The 25902-nt window shown below is 35.6% G+C and overlaps 1 protein-coding gene across 1 annotated transcript in view; it reads right to left on the bottom strand.

Annotated features, from left to right (window-relative positions):
• The window catches only part of SPEF2 (sperm flagellar 2), a 78176-nt gene that overhangs the window by 30555 nt on the left and 21719 nt on the right, over positions 1 to 25902 (bottom strand). The window contains exons 9-24 of the mRNA XM_069002123.1: positions 25098 to 25266; positions 19813 to 20029; positions 19206 to 19336; positions 18924 to 18990; positions 18342 to 18427; positions 17473 to 17576; positions 16742 to 16989; positions 15200 to 15305; positions 14245 to 14402; positions 12544 to 12731; positions 10997 to 11124; positions 10752 to 10890; positions 6239 to 6376; positions 3693 to 3853; positions 2638 to 2815; positions 1688 to 1847 (exon numbers count right to left, since the gene is read on the bottom strand). Coding sequence (XP_068858224.1) covers positions 1688 to 1847; positions 2638 to 2815; positions 3693 to 3853; positions 6239 to 6376; positions 10752 to 10890; positions 10997 to 11124; positions 12544 to 12731; positions 14245 to 14402; positions 15200 to 15305; positions 16742 to 16989; positions 17473 to 17576; positions 18342 to 18427; positions 18924 to 18990; positions 19206 to 19336; positions 19813 to 20029; positions 25098 to 25266 — 2378 coding nt within the window. The remainder of the gene's footprint in view (positions 1 to 1687; positions 1848 to 2637; positions 2816 to 3692; positions 3854 to 6238; positions 6377 to 10751; positions 10891 to 10996; positions 11125 to 12543; positions 12732 to 14244; positions 14403 to 15199; positions 15306 to 16741; positions 16990 to 17472; positions 17577 to 18341; positions 18428 to 18923; positions 18991 to 19205; positions 19337 to 19812; positions 20030 to 25097; positions 25267 to 25902) is intronic.

Here is a 25902-nt window from a genome sequence, read left to right as displayed (position 1 = left end):
TATCTACCAATTTATCACAATCAGAACATAAATAGATGTCTTTTGAATAATATTCATTTCTTCTGGAATAAATTCAAGTTTAACAAACTATAGTGAAAATGTTATGGTAGTAGTTACCATCAAAGTAGTGAAAAGAAATACGCTATTAAAAAAAAAAAGGAAAAAAAAAGAGATCTGTTATTTCACGCCTCTTCAAATCTACATTTCCATCTTGTTTTGACTCACTTATCTATGAACTGATACTGTAAAGGTATTTTATCATGTCTTCAGAGATTGCCTGGAATTCTGTAGCCATGCCATTTTGACTATTACTCAAAAATATTAAAATATTTGTAATTGCTTTATCCTAGAAGAAGAGCAGATGGAAATGTTACAGAAAAAAAAGAAAAATTACATCTTCATGATACGTAAGGTCAACATAAAACAAATGGTCAATTCTAGAAGTGATAAAACTACATGTGGTAAGTTGTATCACTCTGTTAGTAGCCCATAGCTCTGTCCTAGGGAGTCCTCATGCTACTGGAACTCTACAGAAACACTGTATTTGAAATTAAATCAAAGTCAAAACATCAGCTACAAATCCATCAGTTCATAATTTGTCTTCTACTAGGAAGAATGCACAGCTGACTTGTAGCTGCAGTTCTGGTTTTGTGATTTCAGGTAATTCACCTTGTACCAGGTCTGAACAAAAATTCCATTGCAAGAAGCAATCCACAAATTCCAAACTAGCCACTTAGCATACAACAGCTGCTAATTTTTTAACACAAAACTTTTCTAGAAGTCTGAAAATCTGCTACTCTCTCAGCTGAATTGAGATGCTAAACTAAGCCTAAGGCTCCCTGGGGCTCACAACTGCCTAAGTATTTGCAAGGCTATGCCTTCGTTCACTCTGTATGGGCAGAAATAACCAGAGAGAGAACTGAGCACAGTGCTAATAAAACATCTGTCAAAGAAAAAAGTCAACTGTGTTACGCACAGTAACTCTGCAGTTACAGCCTTCTCATTTAGAAATGGAGTACCCAGATTTCAGGCTGTCCTACACCCTCCACAGGGCTTGAACCTCTCTCTTGCTACATAGAATGTCTTAACAAAAGACACAAAGATTTAGGCTACAGGCCCTACGTCCTAATGAAGTTATGACATATTGCAGACAAAAGGCGAACATTATATAAACTACAACCTGCACAAGGAAATAGTTGTGAGAAAATGTATAAACAGCCTTGTATTCCACAAACTCTTCCAGCACACTGCCTGTTTTTCTCTCTTGCAAACAAATTTTGTATTTTCACCTGGTGGGACAGGCCTACCTCAACAGGAGTCCACTCTTTTCTAGGACTTCAGCAGTCAAGTAGACAGAATTTAATAGAATTTTATTTAACTTGATAAACTAGTTCTAACTGTTCCATTCCAATATTGAATATGAAGAAAAAAATAATATTTACTTTCAATTTAGAATATTTATTTCTACATGTAATGACTACACATGTTTAAATAAATGCAACTGCCATTCAAAAGCCTTTCCCCTTCTTTATTGCTACCAGCTTTTCATACTGCTGTCACACTTGACATTTTAAAAGAGAAATTAAATCCAAATTAAATGTCTTGGGTTACTCATTTCTGTATTACTCATATATTTACATTTCAGTAATTTCAAACACTGCTAAAACAAAGCCTGCATTTTAAATACCTTTTTTTTTAGTAGGTGATTTGGCAGATGCCTTTTTGGCACCTTTGGTATCTTTCCCAGCCGCTTTGCCTGGTTTTTTCTGCGCAGCTTTTGAAGCTTTCGGTTTTAGCTGACGTTCTTTTTCTTCCTCCATTTCTCTAGACACTATTTCAGCTGTTACCTTGACACCACAGTCACACATAGTACAGTACATAGTATCAGCTCTGTGCAACTACTGTTTTAAATAGGATATACTTGCTGAAAGTACTTGATGAGTAGTAGGCACATAAAAAAATAAAAGAGACACTTCAACTAATTGATTAAATTTTGATTATTTCTCAAAAATAAAATTCTGCAGTAAAAATGCAAGACAGACATATTTGGTTTAATACTTACAGCCATTTTCTCTGCTTGAGGAAAACACTAGAAATGCAAGAATCAACAGTATACAAAGCAAGCCTAGAGTTACATGGTAAGGGTGCAGAAATTCTTTTATTTTTAAACAATCAAAAAGAAAACAAAAACTGAACCTAGAAACTAACCATTTGAAAAGCTCACCTAACTTATTTTTAGCTGTATAGAAAAAAGAATGTAACCATAGGCTCTGAACTTGTGAAAGGTCTGAGCAAACACTGTATCACAGGATTAAACTTGTCCATCTTCTCACATTTTTATTGAGGGATAAGAGAAGAGTTTATCGTGGAAGAAGAAGATACATAGAGGCAACATTTGAAATATTTCTCTCAGTAATGGCATGAAAGGCTCAGCTATAAATATGGAGGTGCTGAAAATACAGAGATTCCAGCATTTTCCTCATAGAACTACAAACATATTCAATGGAAGTATCAATGGGGGACCAAGACACATGAAATGGAGATACACAGTGCAAAGATGATTTGTTAGGCTGCCTACTAAATGGGGGCTTTGCCTGCACAATCCAGAAATGTTTGAGTAAATAAAACATTCCTTACCATATCTGATACTGCTGTTACTGCTGTTTGCCATGTATCAATAACAAGATTTTCATCATTCCTGCAAGTGGCCACTCCACTTTCTGAATTCTTATCCTTAGAACGCTCCTGTGGAGTTGCACTGCTTCTTGATTTGGTATTACCTGGTGAAGGCAGTTTCCAAGAAACTAGAGGAATCCTCAAAATAAAATATAAAGAATAATTTACATACCCCTTTATAAAAAGTGTTAATAACTACATTGGAGAATATGCTGAAAGAATGAAAATGTTATTTTTAAAATTTGCAATAGAAAAAAAAAGGGAGGCACTTTCTGCATGATCAAAGTGATGAGGTGTGTGCATGGCAAGAAAACTGTCCAGTTTAACTGTAACTAAGAAATAATAACAGATGGATAAAACTACATAAAATGACTGTGATCTGCTGATGAATTCCACATGGGTTAGACACAGTTTCATTACTCAGATAATTTCTAAATGCACTATAATTAACTTAAAAAAGCAGTTGTTATTACTGATGGCATTTTCTATACTGTGAAAGTATCAGGTGGTAACCCTTATCTTTTAGCATGGCATTGTTTGGTTTGTCTTTGTAGGTTGCTTTGATTTACATTTGTTATTACATAACAATTAATTATATTCATATTTACATAAAATTTATAGCATTTAATTATAGTTATTGGCTCAAATTTTAAACCTGCTAATGTTCCACAACAATACTTTAACTTACTTATGTGAGGATTGTGCTGTAAACTACCAGCAACACAGAGGAAAGTAGGAAACATTTCTATAATAGTAGATTTCCTCCTAAGGCAGCTTTTAAAATGTTTTGCAATTCAGAGATGCATAAATGAATATGCTACAGGTGAATAAGTAAAAAATGAGGGATAAATGTAACTGCTAAAATGATTTAAGAGTCATCATTTCACCATAATCCCTGGTTAAAAAATTCTTATTGCTCCATCCTTTGAAATATACACACATATAATTCCACATACACCAAAAATATAATGCATTGTATCTGTTCGTATTTGTATAATTTCGTAAGGCATTTCTACCTTCTTGATTCCTCTTGATCTTCCTTCTGCTCTCCATTAATAATATCTAACAATGGGATTCTAGTAAAATCTGGAGTGTCTTCTGTTGGGATTTTTCCTTCCATTGCCCTATAATATTCATGAAGAAGACTCTTTGTATCTTGGAAACGATCCAGTTCAGCCTCAAGAAGAAAGGACAAAGAGACTGCAGTTCAACATAGGGCAGAACAAGTTCTTGTTATCACATGTTAGCAGAAGCAATTCCAAATCCTAAGATTTTGAGGGAGAGTAAGAAATACAGCCATATTTGTTTTAAAATTTGTAGTATACCAAATGCATACTTCTACTTGCATCTATAATGTAATCACACTGCCATTTCTAAGCAGTAAAAAGAATCTGAATTGTTAAAATAGGAAAAACTATTTACAATAAATAATGATCAATGCATTAAATTTAATTGCAATATATTTTGATGTATATATATTTCTATAGTAGCAAATATGCTAGTGCAAGAAATTATATGGATCATCTTTTTCAAAAGAAATAAAACCTTAAAAGCATAAAATAAAAAGGGTTATGAAAAGGAGAAAATTTTAGAAGTCATACAGTTTTTCTGGACTTAAGTAATCAACAGACTTTAAACACCTAAGTGTCTTGAAGATCTTTTTGTGTGAATCATCTCAGGAGAAATCAAGTAAGATTCAAGAAACATTTAACACCTGTCATGTTTTGATTTATTGATACAGTATGGTGTTAGTTTCTAACTGACAAAACAGTACTAAATATTCATGGGAAAATGCACAAAACCACATTCACAAAACAAAGGATAAAACCTTTGTGGTGTAAACCAGCATTTATCCATAAGTTAAGGAGGAAATATCTTCAACTGTGTACACAGAAAGAAGGAATGAAATCTGATAAACGGCATTTATACAAATCTATGTGTTTACACAGTCACAGAGCCACCTGGGGAATACATGTAACTTCCAACAGAAAAACCCACAAATGGAGAACTCAATACCAAAGAAGCCTATTTTTGGCTGCTTCTAAAAAGGTCATTTCATAAAGTTATAGTTTTTATTTTTTTAGTTCTGTAGTTTTAGGATTAACAATTAATTTATTTGGGGGAATATGTACTATGTACAGCAAGAAGTAATGTTTTCTATTAAACCTCCCTTTATGAAAACAAAAGCTTATATACAGTTAATGTGTTAGTAATTTTAAACAGTTATTGTGCATATCCACACAAGACAGATCAAATTAGATTCATAGTGAATGTCCACTAAACTCCATCATACATGCCCATGAAATCCTGTTAGAACTAGGATTGTAAAGATATAACTGAATATAAAAGGAGAATAATAAAATATTTAAGCTCTGTAATGTAAGTTTATCTCCTTTATGCATATAATTCAAGATGTATTTTTTAAATATTCAGGACTATAAATACCCTAATTACAAGACCAATGTGGTTCAGATAGTCAGCAGTTATTTGACATTTTGACCTCTCTCTTTAGGCAGTCACCCAAAATCTTTATTTAGGGCATTATTTAGACTCTTTGAAAACAAAGTTAACAATTTCCTTACTATAGTACTATTTCACAAACTTTTCTTGAATTACCACAACACTCATATGATATAGGAGAGTGGTTCCCTTGTTTATTAAACATATAAAAATAACACAGAGAATTAAAGGACTGGAAGCCCACCCTAAACTGCTTAGGCCTGGCTTTTTCAGCTAAATCAGCATCACAAGGCATGTGTTTAAAACATTGTTTTCATTGTCTTCTTTAAATTTGCCAAGACTTTCACAGAATGTGAAAGCTTACAGAAAAGCCTGTCTAGCCTAGTCTAGTCCAGAATACTCCATTCCAGTTCTAAACTAAATGTATGCACCTAGAACAGCAGGAATAGGGAAATATTACTTTACTGCAGGACTGAATGGACTCTTGAAAACCTTTAAGTTACATATCTGAAAGCTGGGTCATATTTGAACAGGTTTCCTTAATAGCAAAAAATGACATCTCATTCTCAAAAACGTAAGTTGATTTTTTTGGGGTTTCTTTTTGTTGGTCTGTTGGTAAAATTTCAAGACATATTTGTGAAGTTACAACTGAAATAAATTTGAAGTATGGGAAATACTGTAACATCAAGCGGGTTTGCAACAGTTGTGAATGATGTAATTCATAAATTAAAAGGAGATGTCAATACGATCACTGAAGGATGAAGACCTGTAACATCTCTGTCACAGAACTCAAGAAGATTCATTGGAGCAATAAAACTGCAAAAAGTAGTAGTTTATAATAGAGATTGAAAGTTTTGGTGGTTGAACAAGAATGGTATTTTTCTTAATCTTTCCTGTCTGCCAAAGTTAAACGTATGGAATGTCATCTACTTTTTGTCTCTTAACTTTCTCTACAAATTCAGAAAACACATGAACATTTGCTTAATTAATTTTTAATCCTTCACATTTTTGGAGCCAACCATATGAAATTCCTCTCATGCTCAGTGTCTTCCAAATCTAATTCATTGCTCCCTTCCATTTCAGACTCTGTAGCAGTCCATACCTGCATAAGCATAAAGAAATGGTTCATTGCAAGCCCCCTATGATCTGGTAGCCACTCTTCATTCATGATATTAATACGTTCCTGCTCTGCTTCTTCCCTTCTGCTGTCACAGATATCCCACAGAAGATCTTTGAGGTTCTAAAGCACAAAATCAAATATGATAATTAATTATGAAAGAAAACAATTTTTTTTTTTTCCTTGCCTGTGTATAGGGCATCTTTCTATCTGGGACTTTTTCTATATTGCTATAAATACCAACAGCTGGTCAGGTCATATGCCTACAAAGTGCTGACAGAAAATTTCTTTACAAATGTGGTGGAGAGAATGCAAAGATATGAGTTCAGTGTGCAAGCTGCCTTTCTTTCCTTAGGCAGAGATGATCTACCTAAGCTAGACAAATAGGAATAGCTAAGCTCCCAACTGCACCTACAACTCTCCACTTGAATGGTTTGCTAATTAATACACTAAGAATAGTTGTCTAACATCTAAGGGGATGTGCAATATGAAAAATACTGAAAAAATTGTGTCACATTTCAAGTGCTTTTCAAATTTGGGTAGCTTCCACACCACTTTTCTCTGATGTTCTTTTAATTAAGGGCTCTTCAGCTGGTGACTATGTCAAATAGCAGCACTAAGTGGCTCACTGGCAGCACTGAGGACCTACTAAGCATGCAACATTATGCAAACCCTTTGTTCCCTATTGCAATCTCTGCATGGAAATAGTGTGACAGGCCACTATGTGTATGAGGCCATGGGAAGAGAAGAGTGCTGTTAAATACAGTGCCAAGGTAGGACAAGATGAGCTGGCTCTTTGGCTCCAGGCAGTTCTACCCCACTTGACCTGTTCTTGGACAGAAGAAAAGGAAAAGAGCTTAGGCTTCTGGTGAGGTGATTCCATATTCAACAGGTCTTGGCTGCAGCCTATTATGTTAGATTCTATTTCTCTCCCCCCGTCTAAAGACTTCAGATAAATCCACTTGTCCTCTGTTGGACAAAAGCCACAAGGAAGTCCTTGGGCCACCTAACAGATCAGTGGTGGCTAAAAGGTAGCCAAGGTGCAGGCAATCAGATATTCATGGCTGTTCACGTTGTAGAATACGCACATAAGGATATGCTGCTGGATGAAAAATACATGAGCATACAACTTATCTATAGGCAGTGGTGGGCTGATCTTGGCTGGTTGCCAGCTGTCCAATAAACTGCTCTATCACTCTTCCTCACAGGAAAGAGGGAGAGAATATGATGGAAGAGTTCATGCATCAAGATAATGATGAGAAGATCACTCACCTATCATTAGCATATGCAAAATGGACTTGATTTGGGGCAATTAATTTAATTTAATATCAATTAATAACACAGCAGAATAATGAGAAATAAAACAAAATTAAAATACCATTCACCCACCCATTGTTCTTCCCAGGCTTAACTTCACTCCTGACTCTTCTACCTCCTACCTCCTAAATGGCACAGGAAAAATGGGGAATGGATGATTGTGATGAGTTCACTATACATTTTATCTGCCGCTCCTTTCCCCTCATACTCTTTCCCTGCTCCAGAGTGAGGTTCCTCCTATGGAATACAGTCCTCCGTGGATTTTTCTGATGCAGGTCCTTCCCACAGGCTTCAGTTCTTCAACAACTACTCCAGTGTGGATCCTCTCTCTGTGTGCAGCCCTTCAGGACTGTACTGCTCCATCACGTGTACCACATTGGCCACAGCTCCTGCCAGGAACCTGCTCTGGTTGGGCTATCCACAGGCTGTTGCTCCTTCACAGCATGTCCGCCTGGGTGGACCACATGGACTGCAGGGTGGAGATCTGCTTCCCTGAGGTCCACCATGGGCTTGAGTGGAACAACCTGCATCACCGTGGCCTTATCCACAGGCCGCAGGGGAATCTCTGCTCTGGTGCCTGGAGCACCTCCTCTTCTTCCTTCTTCACCGTCCTTGGTGACCACAGAGCTGTTTCTCACATTTTCTCACTCCTCTCTCACAGCTGCCATGCTTTCTTACAGAAGCCACCTCTGCAGACCCTTTGCCACAAAAAACTTTCACATAAACCCAATACCACACCAAAAAACACACTAATGTTTTGTACAAATTGATGTACAGCTCCTTCCAGTACTTTTCTTAAACATGTAAGAAGAAGAATTTTCCTTTTTGCCCTCATATTATTTAAATCACAGTTTTGATTAACTGTAAGCCTTGGAGAAAATTGGAGAGGGATACAGTGAGTTATATTCCTCTGGCAGAAGCTAAAAGCATGTTTTATGAGTTATCTTCTTTTTCTTTCCCACTGCTCTTCTTTTCACAGTGAAGCAGCTTCTCTCTCCTTCTTTTCTTGTAGTCAGGTGGTGAAAAACACTAAAAATGGATGCATTTGCTAAGTCCTCTCCTATTTGGAACAAGAGAAGTAGTGATAGCAATCATATTCAATGATAGCAATGCAGTGAGAGGGAAGTTGGAGAAATTGCTGGAAGACAGACAGAGATGGGCTGCTGAAGTGTATTTTACCCACAGTAATCCTATATTTGGATATTTAGGATGTGTGCTGGTTTTGGCTTGGAAGAGTTAACTTTCTTCAGAGTGGTGAGTATGGGTTATGGTTTGGATTTGTGCTGGAAACAGTGCTGGTAACACAGGAATGATTTTGTTACTGCTAAGCAGCACTGGCACAGAGCCGAGGTCTTTTCTTCTCCTCACCCCACCCCACCCCACCCCACCCCACCAGAGAGGGAGCTGGGGGTTCACAAGGAATTGGGAAAGGACACAGCCGGGACAGCTGACCCTAGATGACCAACACCACATGGCACCATGCTCAATATATAAAGCAGAGGGAGAAGAAGGAAGCAGGGGGGATATTGGGAGTGGCTGTGTTTATCTTCCCAAGTCACCATTTTGTGTGATGGCACCCGGCTCTCCTGGGGATGGCCAAACACCTGCCTGCCCAAGGAGAGCGGTGGATGAATTCCTTGTTCTGCTTTGCTTCTCTGCACTGCTTTTTCTTTGCCTGCTGACTGTCTTTACCTCAGCCTATGAGTTTTCTCAATTTTACTCTTCTGATTCTCTCCCCCATCCCACTGGTGGGAGTGAGTGGCTGCGTGGGGCTTAAGCGCAGGCTGGGGTTAAGCTGCAACAACAGGCCAAAGTCCTGGCTGCCCTCTGGGCTTTGGACCTTTAAGGAATTTTACAAACGTTACAAAATGGGGTGGGTTTTTACATTTCCCAGTTGACACCAGAGAAATTTGTTTCTCAGGTATTACAGTTGGCGCTTTCCAGTGTTTTAGAAAGGGTCCAGCTGAGATGACAGTGTTGAGCAGTCTGTGAGTTTGAGGAAAAACATTTTGAAGATTATCACTCTTCTCATTTCCTCTTTTTTCCTAGCAGCAAGGAAGGATGGCTGACAGAATTCATACATTCAGGGAGATACAATGAGCATGCCTTTAAAAGCATAGAGGCAGATCATCTTCACAATCACCCACAGGTTGGGGATTCACAAGGAATAGAATGGGTTATTAAAAAAAAGTTCTGAAAATCCTATGTTTACTCCAAACAGCTTAGCCTTATCACAGTATCTGAGTCTCAGTGCAAAATATGGGAGTATAAACTCCTCTTCACATAATCTGAATTTGATAATGTCAAATATGTTCTGTTATGAGCAAAGGCTAAATATTTTAATTTTATCTGTCTAAAATGTAGGACAGAGTGATTCCAGTCTTTTTATATTCCATTTAGTAGAAATTAGGAATATAGATGATGATCTTTCAATCCTTTACTCCATTCTCTTGGAATATTTCTATGGAAAAGGAGGTCCAACGCCTTTTCCATCTTAGCTGAATTAATCCATTATTCCTCAAATGTTCCTTTCAACTAACAATGTTGTCAGTATTCTTTTTCTCCTTTTTGGGGAACATTCCTGATATGACTCAACAAAAAATCAGGTCTGTTCTGAAATGGAATCTGATGAATACAAAGATAGCTCTACTGTTGGCTTATGCTAAATCTAGCTCTGACCTTGTTAGGACCTTTACTGTTATGGACTTTTGTGAAAAAGAACTCTCAGGACATGTATGACTTTGAAAAGATCTACCTGAATCAAAACATCCCAAGAAATTCTCTGTACTTTGTAATGATCAGTTTTGGAAAACATATGTTATCATATATAAACTACAGGAAAACTAAAATACTGCCAAGATTTGTTAGATTGTGATAGGAACATCCAACTTGTAAAATCTCTGAAAACCATAAAATGTAAATAAAAAGAGAGAAGAAAAATATTTATTTTACAATGTACCACAGTGTAACCTAAAAACCAAAGCAAGATGTAAGAAAATTATGGCCAAAACCAGAGGAATAATTTTAAAGGACTCTTTATGCACAAGAGGAGATTAAATAGTTTAAGAAGAACAATAAAGAGGAAAAAAAAAGTCAATAATAATATCATTCATGTTGTATCAAGCTTGTATACAATGAAATAATAATCTAGGGTATATTGTAATTTCTACCACTTACTTACAGTAACTCTTTGGTGTAGTTCAGCTTTTGTTTCCTCGTCATCTTGCAGGTCATCATCAATTGAATTAAAGTCTGTTTGCCACTGAGATACAAACTCCTGCTTAAGATGTGGACGTTTCAAATAGTCTTGAAATTTTTTTCTGTAAATTATGGTAAAAATAACTTTGGGATTAAAAGACATACAGAATGCCATGTGAAAAATACAAAACACTAATATTAATGTAATAGGGTACTATTTCTACTTACCTAATATCTGCTGTGTAATGAATTATAGCATATTGTTCATCCCTTAGACATCTAAGTACAGTTTTGATGGTATTCATATATGTATTTTCTACCACTTCCCAGTAACATACTAAAAAATCAATTATCTCCTGTGAATTTTTAAAAAAAAATCAAAATTAATTGATAAATTTCTTGGTAACTCATTTATCTGTGGCATTAGCAAATACACACAAAAAATTTCATTAAATCATATTACTGATTTTTTTTAAATACACATTTCTTTTGGTTTACAGCTGATTACAGACATTGTACCAACATATCATTTTATCCTGTGAATTTCTTTTGGAAAAAGTGGTAGGTGTCTAAAGGAATGGAAATTCCAGCAGAATACTCTAGCATCTGTTGTTTTGGATATGCTCGCAAAATACGTAGTGATACTGAGTGGGCACTGAAGTATGAAAATTTGGTCATTCATAAATGTTTGTGCTTGTAAAAATCTAAGCTGACTGTCTAGTGTTGCAAGAGTGATGTTTGACTGACTGACTGTCATGAAATGTAAATAAAGACCATGGCCAGAGGAAACCCAGCATATGTGAGCTGACTGCAGTCAAGAAGGAAAACTGGTAAGCATTAGGAAAGCAATTACAGAACAAAATTCAAACCATCATTGTCCACCCTTAAAAAATCTGCATCTCAAAAACTGCATGCAGTCCTAGCTTGTCATCTCAAAAAATTTACAGAAGAACTAGAACAATTATAACTGGATTGGAGAATAAAAGTGACATTAAATAAAATGAACATTTAAGAGATGCTTGTCACATTTTAAATACGTTCAGAGGTTGATTATAGAATTATTATTCATTGTAACTCTCAATATATGAATTAGGGTCACCATGAATTAGGGTCACCAAATGATCCAAGCAAAGATCACAGTTTAAAGCAAAGAAACAGAAATACTTTTTCAGAATTAACATAATTATACAAGCTATGTCATAGAGAATAAAAAGTAAATGACTTCAAAAAGCTACTAAAGCAACCAAAAAATATACTCATGGAAGAAAAGTCCATTCAAAGCTACTAAACACAAGATGCAGATATACAGCCATTTCAGAAAACCCCTAAATTTCAGATCACTACAATCTGAGAAGACCTACTTGGGGAAAACATATTAGGACAAAAAATATACTAGGAGAAAGATTAGTGCACACTGTTATTACTCTTTGTATGAGACCCACAATTTACCCTTGTCAGAGAAAGAAAAGTGATCTAGTAAGTTTGTGTTAGTATTTAATAATAATAAAAAGTATTATTATTTTGAATGCTGTGTTTTTCATCATAATTGCAAAGAATTTAAAAAAATCTAAATTTGAAAGCATGATTCCTTATTTTATGTATTTTAGTAGCAACTGTTTTTTGCATATTTATTAAAAAGTAATAGCATACCTTTTATTAAAAAATATTGAAGAAAACAACATGCAACGATGCAAAAGGTTTAGGTAGGACATGCATTAAATAATAATAAAAATACATACTTTGATATTAAGATTTTCAGTCATGAATTAATGTACCTGGGGAAGTGGTTCATCTACATAAATCCATTCATCTGATCCTGGTTCAATCGGCTGTGGTGTCTCGGGAGAGGGAGAAGGCTGACTTATAACTGGTAAAACCTTTTCTTCTTCTCTAGCTGGTAAAACCTCTTCTTCATCTGTAACTGGTAAAACCTCTTCTTCTGGTGCTATTTCTTCCACAGACCCTTGATATGAATGTAGAATTAGTACTTCCAAATGTATTTTAAGTCTCAATAAACAGAATTAGATATCTATGCTACTCTGACAGTTCAAAATAATGGAACAGATTCACTGTTTCATTGCTTAGGTGTTGTCCATCAAAAATATACTCATGGAATCAGCAATGCTCAAGGAAGATTCGATTAGTTAACCCCTAAACAAATTCGACATCCATAAATGCATGGGCCCTGACAGGATGCATCCCCGACTACTGAGGGAACTGTGGGGCACCATAGCCAGGGGGCTCATGGTCATCTTTGAAAGGTCATGGAGATCAGGAGAGGTGCCTGAGGACTGGAAGAAAGCAAATGTCACCTTGGTCTTCAAAACAGGCAAGAAAGAGGACACAGGGAACTACCAGTCAGTCAGCCTCACTTCAATCCCTGGAAAGGTGATGGAGCACCTCATTCTAGAGACCATCTCCACCCACATGGAAGACAAGAAGCTGATCAGGAATAGTCAGCATGGATTCACCAAAGGGAGAACATGCTTGACCAACCTGATTCTCTATTCTGCTTATATGAACCTAATAGTGAAGGACAGTTTGGAAGCTATAAACATAAGTATTAAATTAAACTTTATAATTGACCCCAGGTATTATTTCTCCTTAGGGAGTAAATAACCCTTATAGTACTTCTATACAACAGCTGGATTCTAACTAGAAAATCTCCAATCCATTTGCAACAGTAGAAATTTTGCTATTGACACTAGCAGTGCCATTACTTATATACCACACATAAAATATAGCACATAAAAAAACCCCTCCATCCAATTTTCTCTCGGGTGTGGTATTTCCAAGAATTTTTCATGAACTAGAAACCTTGCACAGAAGTAGTGGGATAAACTTTTACTGTTAAGAGTGCTTTTCAAGTTTGGGTTTTTTTTTCTTCTGGTGGTAGAAGACACATGAAGATTTTCTCATAATAATTATGAAAAAACCTGGTTATTTAGAGGTCACTATTGCTGGTTTACTTGATGCATTTTTCCCCCTGGATGCTTCATCTTTTTTCTTTTTTTTTATTATTTTAAACGATTCTTTCCTTCTGGGTGATAAGAAGGAAAAATCAAATAAACATGTACCAAAATTAAATGTCAAAACCACTTCTACTTATCCAAATTTTTATGCTGTTACTGATAAAGCCCTCTATGTTGATAATGGCAAGTTAGACTTTCTTGTAGAATTATGCTATCCCATACGATGAAGATGCTAGCTGTAATTTTTAAACCAGGAAGAAAGGACTGAATCTAATGCTTTAGTTTTTTATGTGAAATTAGCCCATACACTCTAAAATGGTAAAAACACAACAGAAAAGTTCAGGGCTCTGGTGAAGTTATCACCAACTGGTGCATCCTCAGATTTTTTCAGGGGCAGCAAAAATGTAGGTTGACATGTAGTTTTATATAGCAATTACTAGTGTTAAATATAAAAACAAAGTCTTTTATTACTGAGTTCTAGCAAGTAAGAATACGAAAACTTACTTGTACTCTGATTTTTCACAATTTCTTCTATTATAATTTCCTTCACTCTTTCACACACGAGACTTTCTTCTGTCTCTGCATTTACTTTCACTAGAGTGTTCTGATGGACTGAAAACCATTTCTCTAATTTTGGCCATGTCTTTAGAAAGCCTGCAATTCTACAAAAATCATATCAATGCATAAAATTAAAATCTAACTAATGGAAAATCAGACATTTTCTAAAATAAAAAATGAAAGAAAAAGCAGACCATCTAATTTAATACTTAAACAACTCCATCCATATTGAACCCTTCATTTTAAATATAGGAAAAAATTCAAAATTCTATTGTTAACTAATCATGTATTTCTTACTCTTTCATGTCACAACCTATATTTAATTTCTAATATCAGAATTAAACCAATAATAATAGGTAATGTAATAGTCTGAAACAGTTAATAGTATTGACTATTCAGAAACAAGAATTGTTGTTCTTGATTTTGCTCTTTGTATAAAGTTAAACATCTAGTGGTTCAATTAAAATTAGAAAACTAAGGGTTTTTTGTAAATGTAGAAGTGGAAAATACCATTTCATAAAATCTCTAACTCAAATCAACTGTATTTCACTCAAGGGCAGTCACATCATATGTGACACACCTCAGATATATGTGTACACATAGAGATACACATATGTATACACAGAATATATACATATAGTTAATGCAATATATACCTGAAAACTAAATTCTCCTTGGAACAATATCTTGGAAAACCAAAACATATTAATTCTTATTTTCAAGGATGATTTATATTGTGCAGAAAATGAAAATACCCTTTAGGCCCCACATTATAGAAAGGTCTAAGTAAATTCTTAACATTAAGCGTATCAGTATTGGCCTGGACCACATATGAGATTCAGATCAGTTAAATGTCTAAACACCTGGCTGAAGCAACTTTTTGGTACCTCATATAACACACCTGTGCAGCACCTGCTCCCTGGCTAAGTCAATCTTCTCCTCTAAGATTTCAGCATCTGAGTTTTGATCGCTGCTCTGTTCAGCCCGAGATGCCTTTCTTTTATCTACTGTGTGGAAAAATGCATATATAAGCATATATTGAACAAGGATCAGATAGCTATTCACCCAAACTAAGATAATCGTAAGAACAAATTCAGTGTTCCTTGATCTTAAATTTCTTCACTTAAATGCTGGGTAGTAAACTGCCTAAAAGAAAGGAAAAGTCAGAGAACATCACAGAAATATAGAACTAAGCTGCAAAGTACCTAAGACACTGACTTGCCTCTTCCTCTGTTTAAGTGCATAGCCAATTATAGCACTAAAATTTTCTGATGAATGCTTTTCAGGCATAGAAGCCTCCATTTGAAGAGATGAAGCATTCCTGTGGGCAGACTATTTCAGGCCTACCTACTCTACCAGTTAGAAGATATTTTACCAATTTCATCCAAAGTATCTACTTTTCACAACAAGCAGACATTTCACTTCATGAAAAGACAAGGTATTGTCTCTTCTGAGTCTTCTCTAAATTTTCAAAAGCCTTTAATTCATTAGAAATATGCAATTTTAAAAGAATTCTGATTTTTTAATTGGTTTTTTTTGACTCTATCATCACATTTGCATCTTATGAAATAAATTCCATTTGTATTTCTGAGATTATATTAAATGTCACCACATGTTCCAAGTGTTTTGGCAGCACAAGGTCTTAAAATTAGCAAGAGTTTCAAGTGTATATTTATCCTCACCAGACTTTTAGCAAAAGCTCTAAAGATTTTGTCCCATGCTTACGCCTCCCTGTACATAAAAGCTAAATGAAAATGGTGCTTTAATTCAAGCTATTTGCCATCTATGCACTGCAGTGAAAACAACAAAGAATCTCCTTGTAATTTGGATAATACACGACATACTCATTAAAAAAACTTCTGTTTCACCAAGGTCTTAAAATGTGTGGTCTGGAAGTGAAGCAGCTGTCAAAAAGCCTTTGATGCCTTTGCCTTGGCTGGTCAGAACTGATTTTGATGCCTGATCATTCACTGACTAACTGAAGACAAGACAAAGGCAGTACAAATTTATGCTGCACTCTCAGGGAATGAATATTGGCACATCCCTCTGTTCATGATTTCCTTTTTTCCAAGTGTGTATCCTGAAGAAAAATACTATTCAGACACTCATTTGCAATACAGTATATTCTGTATCTGTTACAACTTGTGCTTTTTCCAGCTGCTGTTTTGTGATATCTACCACCCACTGTGCCACCTCAGCTGTAGTGAGAATTCAGTACAAATACTAAAAAGCATATACACATGCACTTGCACACTGCTGATGTGCCTTAGACTGAAACAAACAGAAGTATCTGAAATAACTTTGAAGTAATCAAGGCACAATTAACAAAAGTGATACTGCGAGATATACAGATGTTGCCCAGTAATGTTATTTTGCATTAATAAGTACAACTTACAGATACCTGCTTGTCATTTTACCTTGTTAATAGTAGTTGTAAACTTACATTTCACATTAGCTGCGCGTTTCAGTACCACACTGTCTGAAAGATCCAATAATATAGATATATCAAATGCAGGTGAGGTAGGAGCAGGCTTGTTAGGGACTCTGGGATCTATAGCAAGGGACACCTTTTCAGAAATTGGATCTTTTTCTTCTACATCAATCCCTGTATAGGATTTTTCAAATAGCTTTGCCTGATTAATTGTCATTGGAAACCCTTCCACAATCCACCCCTTCCCTGGCGGTATTTGGCTACAAGGAAATGAAGAACCAAAATTACACAGTGAATTGATAGCCTAATAATAAAACCTAAAGAACAGCTTGCTCTAGCCATCATTCATTCTTAACTCAGTATATTAAATTTCCTGATGAATAAAGAATATGACAGACATTATTAAACTATGAAGTAACGGATTTTAAATCAGAAAAATTAACATCGAGTCTAATCAAAGTGAAAAAAAATCAGAAAAAAACCAATTTTTGCTGATAAATAAAGTTTTCAAAACCACTCTATAGAGACTGCTCAGAGCTATAATTTCAGTTTTCTCAAATAACTTCGGTGCTAAAGTAATAAATAGGTAAATCTATTTTATAACTTACAGTATACTAATGGGAGTAATACAACTTAAAAGATATTCATGTAGGAACTTAAGTGCTAACTGCACATCAGGGTAGTTGAGACACTTTTCTGTCAAACAAGAGTAGACAAAACCAAGTATCTACACAATTTCATACGTAATAGCTTCCAATAGGATGTTAACTAGTAATTCATCAGGAACACTTTTTCCTTTCTTCAACCATTTCTGGGATGCAGCACCAAGCTGGGCACGTACAGATAGCTGTGGAAGAGTGCAATACACGCTCAGAATGTTCATAACAGCCATTGTTGAAATTACTCCACATTTTATATTAAGTACTATTTATTTATTTATATTGGGGGTGGTGGCTTTTATTTATTAATATGCAATATTTGGGGGGTCTATTAAAGAGAATAGTTTTAATAGTAAAAATTTCCTAGTTTAATTGAAATCTCCAGCTGATTTCCATGATTACACACATAAAAATGATGAAAGAAACAAGATAAAGAAATGAAGGATATGAAGACCAAAAATTAAAATTAAGTGTTCTGGTTCTAAGCTTATTCTGATTTCCACTACCACTGATGATTTCATACAGCAGCATATAAATTCATTACTTTTACAGGGATTCTTTTATATCTTAGCTTTGGAAGTAAGCCAAAGAAATCACTGTAGAATTAAGCATTTTTAACAAAAAAAAATGGAACCTTGTCATGGGATGAATTATCTGCTTGGCCGCAGCAAGCAAGAATACATTTTTGCTAACACAGAAATGTCATTGAAAATACCACATCTTATGTAAATGTGGTATTTCACAAGAAAATATAGAATTTTAACAAAATGTACAACTCTAAACAACATACAGAGGAATAAATCTTCACAATAAGCTCTTTTCATATTTCATACAGAAAATACTTGCATTGAGGTCAGTAATTCAGAATGATGAAAAACTGGCACCATTTAATTAACTTAACCATATTAACTAACGTCTTTTTATAAAGTAGAAACTAAAACTGGACTACTAACCTTGGGTAGGTCATCCTGACTGTCATCCAATTCAAATTCTTCCTGAGATGGATCCTTCTCAACAGGACAATTGTCTAAAATAGATTCTAAAATACAGTTTAATGATTCTATTACTATAAAATTTATTACTATAGATAAAGAATAAAAGTACACATCTTGATATTGTTCTTTGAACAAATCAATACAGAAGGTACATAAAATTGTTAGGATCATAGGACCATTAAGTAATTCAGGTTAGAAGCAATTTCGGGATGTTATCTAGTTAAAGTACAACCTTCTGCTCAAAGTGGCATCAGTTTTAAGGTTATACCAGGTTTCTCAGCTGTTTACCCTGTGTGACCTCAAAAACTTACAAAGATGGAGACAACACTACCTCTACAGGAAATTTGTTTCAGTACTTGACTGTCCTCATGGGGAAAAGGCCTTGTCTTATGTCAAGGCAGAAGGGTAACAAGAAGGGCTTATACAGGTATCTCCACAGCAAAAGGAAGGCTGGGGAAAATGTCTTCTGGGACATGCAAAAGACTGAGGTATCCCAAGGCCGTGAGACATACAGGAAAGTCTGCAGCAAGAAAGATTTACCTGTGTTGGTTTCTGTTTGGAGTTCCTCTAGAAGATTTGGTGGTGAATTTGGTAAGTTCTCCTGGACCTTGTATCAATTATGACAGGAAGTGGATTAGAATGAAAACTACATATTACAGAAAAAACAAGCTGTCAATTCAAGATGACTCTTGCAGTCTTACCTGTCAAAACTTAGAATTAAGTTTGAAATTGAGTAAAAAAATTGAAGCATGTTTTCTTTCTTACATGTTTCATTCCCATCTACCAGTTAGAGCCAAGATCAAAATTTGGAAATATACTTACCTCACTCTGTTCTCCAGAACTCTTTGGTTCCTCTGAAATCACGTGGTGTTCAGTTACCATTTCATTTTGAAGAAAAGCTTCAATGGCCTCCTGAACCAGAGTACCAACAGATAGCACCTGAATATTGCAAACTAATACACAAAAATATTAGATAGCTACAATTTGAGTTGAGCATACATACAAAGAAACTATTACAAGCAGTTAAATTAATTATTTCATTGGGGCTTCTAATGTACATTGTTTCCACTATGTCTTCTCCATAACTACTTCATAATATGTATCAACAATCACATAGCTGTCTTGCTAGTCTCCTCTAAAACAAATTATCTCCAAAGAAGTTTACCAAAAGCATTTTCAAATTCTCAATGAAGTATTAACATTTCAATACAATATTAATATTACTTTCAAGTTCCAGTGTTTCTAATCTTATTTTGGAATATAACAAAGGAATGACATGCAACCAACCCCAGCAGAATACAGAGGCAACTGAGGTTCAAGAATTAGTCATGCAAGGATTTGCCCAAGCAATTTTCATTGTAAGAGTGGGATTTTAACAAATAAAAATTTTAAAGAATTTTAGGCAAAGAAACAAACAAACAACCTCTACCTTTTTCAATAAACTTTGCACAGGTAGTTTTTCCACTAAACATTTTTCCCAAAATACATCCCTTGATGGGAAATGAAGGAAATTCAGGTGAAGATTTGGGTTTTGGAGGATAAAACTTCTCTATCAGTCTATGAAGCACATGACCCAGTATGTTATTATTAAGAGGAGGTTTGTTTTCACTGTTCTCTTCAGTTGGGCTCCATTCCCCTGTCATACTCTGTATAAATGACAAATTAGCAAATCTCAATATGTCTTGTCTTCCATCTTTCTAAATATATGCACTTATACACAAACAAAATACATAAAATAATGAAATTTGAATAGTATTAAATAATAACACAGTTTTTAGAATAGAACCTAGTTAAAACCTTTAATTATGTCATAATCATTAAACATTTATAGATATTCACTAATAACTAGTTGAGAGACAAGTACTTATAGAAACATTTTCATAGATTCTGTGGTAGTTTACCTCTGGATGGATGCCATAGAGAAAATATAACAAAAGGTTCATGATCTGAGATAAGAACAGGGAGGGATCACTCACCAGTTATAATGGGCAAAACAGACTCGACTTGGGGATATCGGTTGAATTTATTATGAATCAAAATCAGAGCAGGATACGAATCCTACAAACACCTTCCCCCCACCCCTCCCACCTTCCCAGGCTAAACTTTATTCCAAATTCTGTAGCTCCTCCTGCCCAGCAGAGCAGGAGAGCAGGGAATGGGGGTTATGACCATTTCCTCATGATGCTTCTGCTGCTGGTGCTTCCTCCTCAGAGAGAGGAACTTCCCCTGCCCCAGCATGCAGTCTTTCCCACAGGAGCCAGTCCTCTACCAATATATCCAACCTGAGTCCTTCTAATGGGCTACAGTTCATCAGCTGTTCCAGCTGGGTCCCTTCCATGGGGTACAGTCCCCCACGAACAGACTGCTCCAGTGTGGTTCCCTTGTGTCTTGGGGTGACCTTATGATGTGTATCCCATATCGCTGCCTATGCCCAGAAATTAATTCCTGTGCCTTTCTATGCCTCTAAACTGACCCTGAGAGGGGGAAGGAAAAAACTGAGCAAAACTTTTGCAAAGCAATTTGCAGCTTGTTCAAGGTCACACACAGATAGCAATTGGTTTTCCCCACTGCGGCAGGGGAGGGAGGAAGCACCCGGCTTGCTGCTCCCAGGACAGTTTTTTGGCCAGTGGTTCAGCTGCTTTGTTCTCTGGAGAGAGACTGAGAGTTGAATTTTTCCTTCCCTGGAATTTCAGATTTTCTCTCGTTTCTACTGGACTGCTTGATTGCTTCAACCTCAGAGCACATCGGGAGGACTTTCCACCGGGCACAGAGGGCCTGGCCCTGGCCCAAGCCCCAGCTCCGAGGAGACCAAAGGGAGGCCTCTAACACTTTCCCAGGTTTTTCCTCCCAGCAAAAGATTTTATTATTTAGCATTATTTTCCTTTTCCCGTGTGTTTGGTAAATAAATAGTTTTATCTTCTTCACTTTCCTTCGAGGAAAATTTATTTTTTCCTGAACCTGGTGGGGGAGGGGTGGTTGTGCCTTCTCTCAGAGGATACATTTCTAAATTTGGCCAAACCAGAACACCTTGTGGGGTCACAAGTCCAGCCAGTAAATCTGCTCCAGCGTGGGCTCCTCTCTCCAGGGGCCACAGGTTCTGCCAGGAGCCTGCTCCCACAGGATTATAGCCTTCTTTTGGGCACCCATCTGCTCCTGTGTGGGGTCCTCCATAGGCTGCAGATGGATTTCTACATCAGCATGAGCTTCCATGGGCTGCAGGGGAGCCTCAGCAACAGCACATGGAGCACCTCCTCATCTCACCACTGACCTTGGTATATGCAGAGTTGTTCCTCTCACATTGTCTCACTCCTCTCTTCTCTGAGTTCTGCATAAAAACCTTTTTTCTTCTTAAATACATTATCACGGAGGTGTCACTGCCATCACTGGTTGGCGCAGCCTGGGCCAGTGATGGGTCCATCTTGGTGCCAGCTGGCATTGGCTAGTTGGACATGGGGGGGTAGCTTCCAGCAGCCCCCTGCCACCAGAACTTTGCTGTGCAAATTTAATACAGATTCCTATAACCCCTTTTCTAATTCCATAAACATGAAAAATAATTTCACCAATACTATAGAATTAATCAGTAGCAGATTTTTGTATCAGAAATCCACTATCCTAATATTCTGTGTTCTAAAACTGGGCAACATTATTGCCCAGTACCACATTTAAATCTCTGAAAATTTCATGAGCAAAGATTTCAAATACATGTATTTGCCTAACACACATTCAATAGAGAGAAAAAAAAATCAAACCAAAGCCAACAGCTCAAAACAATACAAACACCTTTAAGGGAAGGAGATACTGAGTAGAAACTTCCAGTTCATGTACCCTGAGATCAATAGAAATTTATCAGTTGTATGATTTCCTAGGTTTTACTAGTAAAGATGTTTTTACTGAAAATCACACTGGAAGAAAGATAAGAATGAAAGGATGTAGTCAAAAGAACGGAACACAGAATTGTACTTTTGCTCTACCAGTTTTGCATCTTATAGCCCTAGGAAAGTCCTGATGTCCTGAAGTTTATGCTGTGAGAAGCTAAAATACATTTTAGTACGCAGAAAAATACTAGTCCTGCACTAATATTTATTTGGTTGGAGGATATTAAACAGCTGTTTGAAAGATGTGTAGACTAATACTATTTCAAATTAGATTCTAGCTTGTCACTTCATTTTGGGTGCACAACAGTGTTGACGGCAAAGTCAAATGTTTCAACAAGGAACATTCCAAGCAGGACAAAAAGGAAGAAAAAAACAGATCACAATGAGACTGGTAAAGCATGGGAACTGATTGCACAGAGTCTCTGGAATCTCTATCCTTGGAACACTTGAAAGTTGACCAGACAAGGTGCTAAGCAACCTGACCTGATTCAGAAGCTGGCCCTGCTTAATGCAAATGACCTTCACAAACCTTTAAACCCAAACAATTGTGTCATTCTCTATATTGAATATTTCATCACCATCAGCAGAAATGGACAGTTCTAAAGTTCTATTGAAACATAAGGTTTTGAACTCGTTCTAGGCACCATACGCAACCTCTCCCTGAATTTACTACCTGAATCATGTATTGCCACAGCATAGATTCTACTAGTAGAACTTGATCAATATTGATTTTGAACACATGCATATTAGATAGAAAAACACAATTTAATTATCAGCCTAAAATAAATTTAAAGTCACTTATTTTTAATTGGTAAAAACAAATAAAATATTTTTGAGTTGCGCAACATCCCCTCTCTAACGTATCTCAGAAACATACTTCATGTGCAATTGAACAGACATCCTTAAAAAGCCCCAATCTTTGCACTATCTGAATAATTTTTCTTTAAACATACAGGTAGGGATGGATCAGTTGTTTTAAATTCTATTAGACCCCTAGGAAAAATTAATTCCAAGTGGAATGGGTTCCCCCACCCTTCAGCTATCTTGCTCTTTTAACCAGAAGACTGCTAGACTGTATCTGTCATGAGGTAAAATAGTTTACCTGTTAGAAACAAATTTTCTGGCATCCAGGCGGGAGTTATATAACTCCTAGTCAACATTTTTGGATGAAGCTGGAAATTAATAATGCTATGCTTGGTTTTGGATTATTCCATGAACTTATTAAGTGATTAGGCACATCTTATAACATGGCAGTTTCAAAAAATATTCTAAAAATAAAATGTAATAAGTAATGTGCAATGGACTGATCACACTGAATTTTCTTGTATTTTATCAAATATATTTGACACTTGTAGCTGGTATTACTAATGTAAGCACAGTATTCTTGAGAGATGCCAAATTGCCTGTCCTGAGCTTTTTTCATAAGCACTAGGAATATCAGCATAAATGTTGTCAGAATGGCCTGTCAATAAACTTTTATCTAGAAGCAATACTTTGAAAGAATTAGATGTTCACTTAGGTTTTTAGAAGATGTAAGTATGAACTGGTGCCAACAATTTTACATGTCATATGATGCCAGCTTTTGATGAATAATGATTCAGAAAGGCATAAGACTAATAGCATCTGGGAACAAATCAAATATTAAATAATTTGAAATAGCCTGGAAGGAAAAAAGAGGCTTTAAAAGTGTCAATAAATTTTTGTGACCTTCAGTGATGTTACAGTTAGAGAGGACTACTGAGGCTTCATAATATAAACAAAAATATGACTGAAAAACTTAATTTTTCATTAGTGCTCTCCACTGTTTCCTGCCTGTCTGTCTTTTCTGTCCTCCCTATTGACTTTGTGTATAGTCCTTTTTTCACCTAAGAAAATAATCACAAAATTCATACATGAGTTGGTATGCTGTGAATCAGAACCTTATAAAGAGATAAATCAGAAAAGTAATTGTTAAAATTGAAGCCACAGTAAATTGAGCTGTCAGGCATTCATCACAGAAACTCATGAACATCTAGACTCATTGCAACAGAAAATGTACCAACTGGCTCAGGCTGTGTATAAAAAGCGAATATATATTGTAGTTATAAATTACCAACAAGACAAAGACTGGGTATTTGCCATGATTTTGCTACATTCTACTCACCAGGCTATTTGAGAAGTCTAAATATGTAATGGGATTTAACTAATATAATCATTAATATAATTCTGAAAAAAATGTACAATACATATTAACAGAGAAACATCAATCCTTAATCTTTCAATTTTGAAATTACATCAAAGTATCGAAAAGTTGAAGTAAAGTTTTAATGTACCCTGAAAAATATTTACTTGTATTCTAACAGAAGATTAAGAAAAATGTCAGCCATTATTAATAATTTGAAAAAACATTACTATCTTAAAACAAATGGATCATTCAAACCAATAAATCTTGTTAGAGAACTGTCACATCAAGTTGCTGAATTCAAGAATTCAGGTTTTGTAACATATACACTATTTAATTTTACTGCTTTTACTGGTTACTTTCTGTTGCATTTTCAAATCTGGTATTATTAATTGTACCTTCAAATTCCAATTAGCTGAAAATTCATTGCATTGCAATTAACATGCTGGTCCTACAACTCAAGAAATATAGTTAAGGTTATATATAAGAATGGAATTATAATTGCTACTAACATCAAATACAGTTTTCATATAAACAGGCAATGAAAAGAAAATGTGTGTCTAAATTTGACATTAGAAACCAGTAATAGAACAAAATGCAAGATCACAACATAAAGTTTATGATTATGAAAAAGCAAGGTGTATTATCTTCCAATTATGCCTTATCAGTTTGGTGTACCTTGTATTCACCATAATCTTTTTCATCTAACAGACTCATTTTATTCAGCTCTACAAGTTGTTCTGGCCTAGGTTCATCTGGCAAAGGCTGAATTGAGGCTTGTTCATATATTGGTTTTCCATTTAAAAAAAGTTCCTTCCAATCCAGCATCAGTTTTAACGGAACACGGCTGCAGAAAAAAGGAAAAAAAAAAAAAAAAAAGAGGTTTCAACCAAAAATTAGAGTGTTGGATATTTGACACTAGTGTATTCAAATTTACAAGAATCCCAATCATGAAACAAGCATATGCTAAACTAGTTATAGTTTATAATGCATCCTGTAATTATTACAGCCATTATAAGTGCTTGTTTACTTTTATGACAGCTGTAGGCACTTGAAGGCTTCAGTGTTTTCATAAATGTGTCATCACACAATATTTGGCTGGCAGAGCTGTGCCAAAACTGTGTGTAACAGTTTCGCTACAGCTACTTTTCCCTGCCCCAAAATATTCTTTCCTTTTCTGGTGTAAGGCCTCCTCTTGCCAAAAATCTATAGAATATTTTTCCTCAAAATCAAAATTAATTCAGAATTATATGAATTAAACCTTTTCTTTAGCTAGTAATTTCACTAAACTGTGCCTAGGCTGACCATTTTATCACATACTAAATAAGCTGAAATGATATAATTTCCATGAAATATAACCATGTGTATTTCACATGGTTACAATTTTATTATTTTAACATACAATTACACTAAAAAGCAGTAAGATTCTGGCATACTTTCTAATACAGTAAGTCTAACCCCATAGTCAAATCACTGAATACTA

This window comes from Aphelocoma coerulescens (genome assembly GCF_041296385.1).
Source record: "Aphelocoma coerulescens isolate FSJ_1873_10779 chromosome Z unlocalized genomic scaffold, UR_Acoe_1.0 ChrZ, whole genome shotgun sequence".
Classification (NCBI taxonomy): Eukaryota; Metazoa; Chordata; class Aves; order Passeriformes; family Corvidae; genus Aphelocoma; species Aphelocoma coerulescens.
Note: the sequence above shows the minus strand (reverse complement) of the source record. Positions and strands in the feature narration are given on the sequence as shown.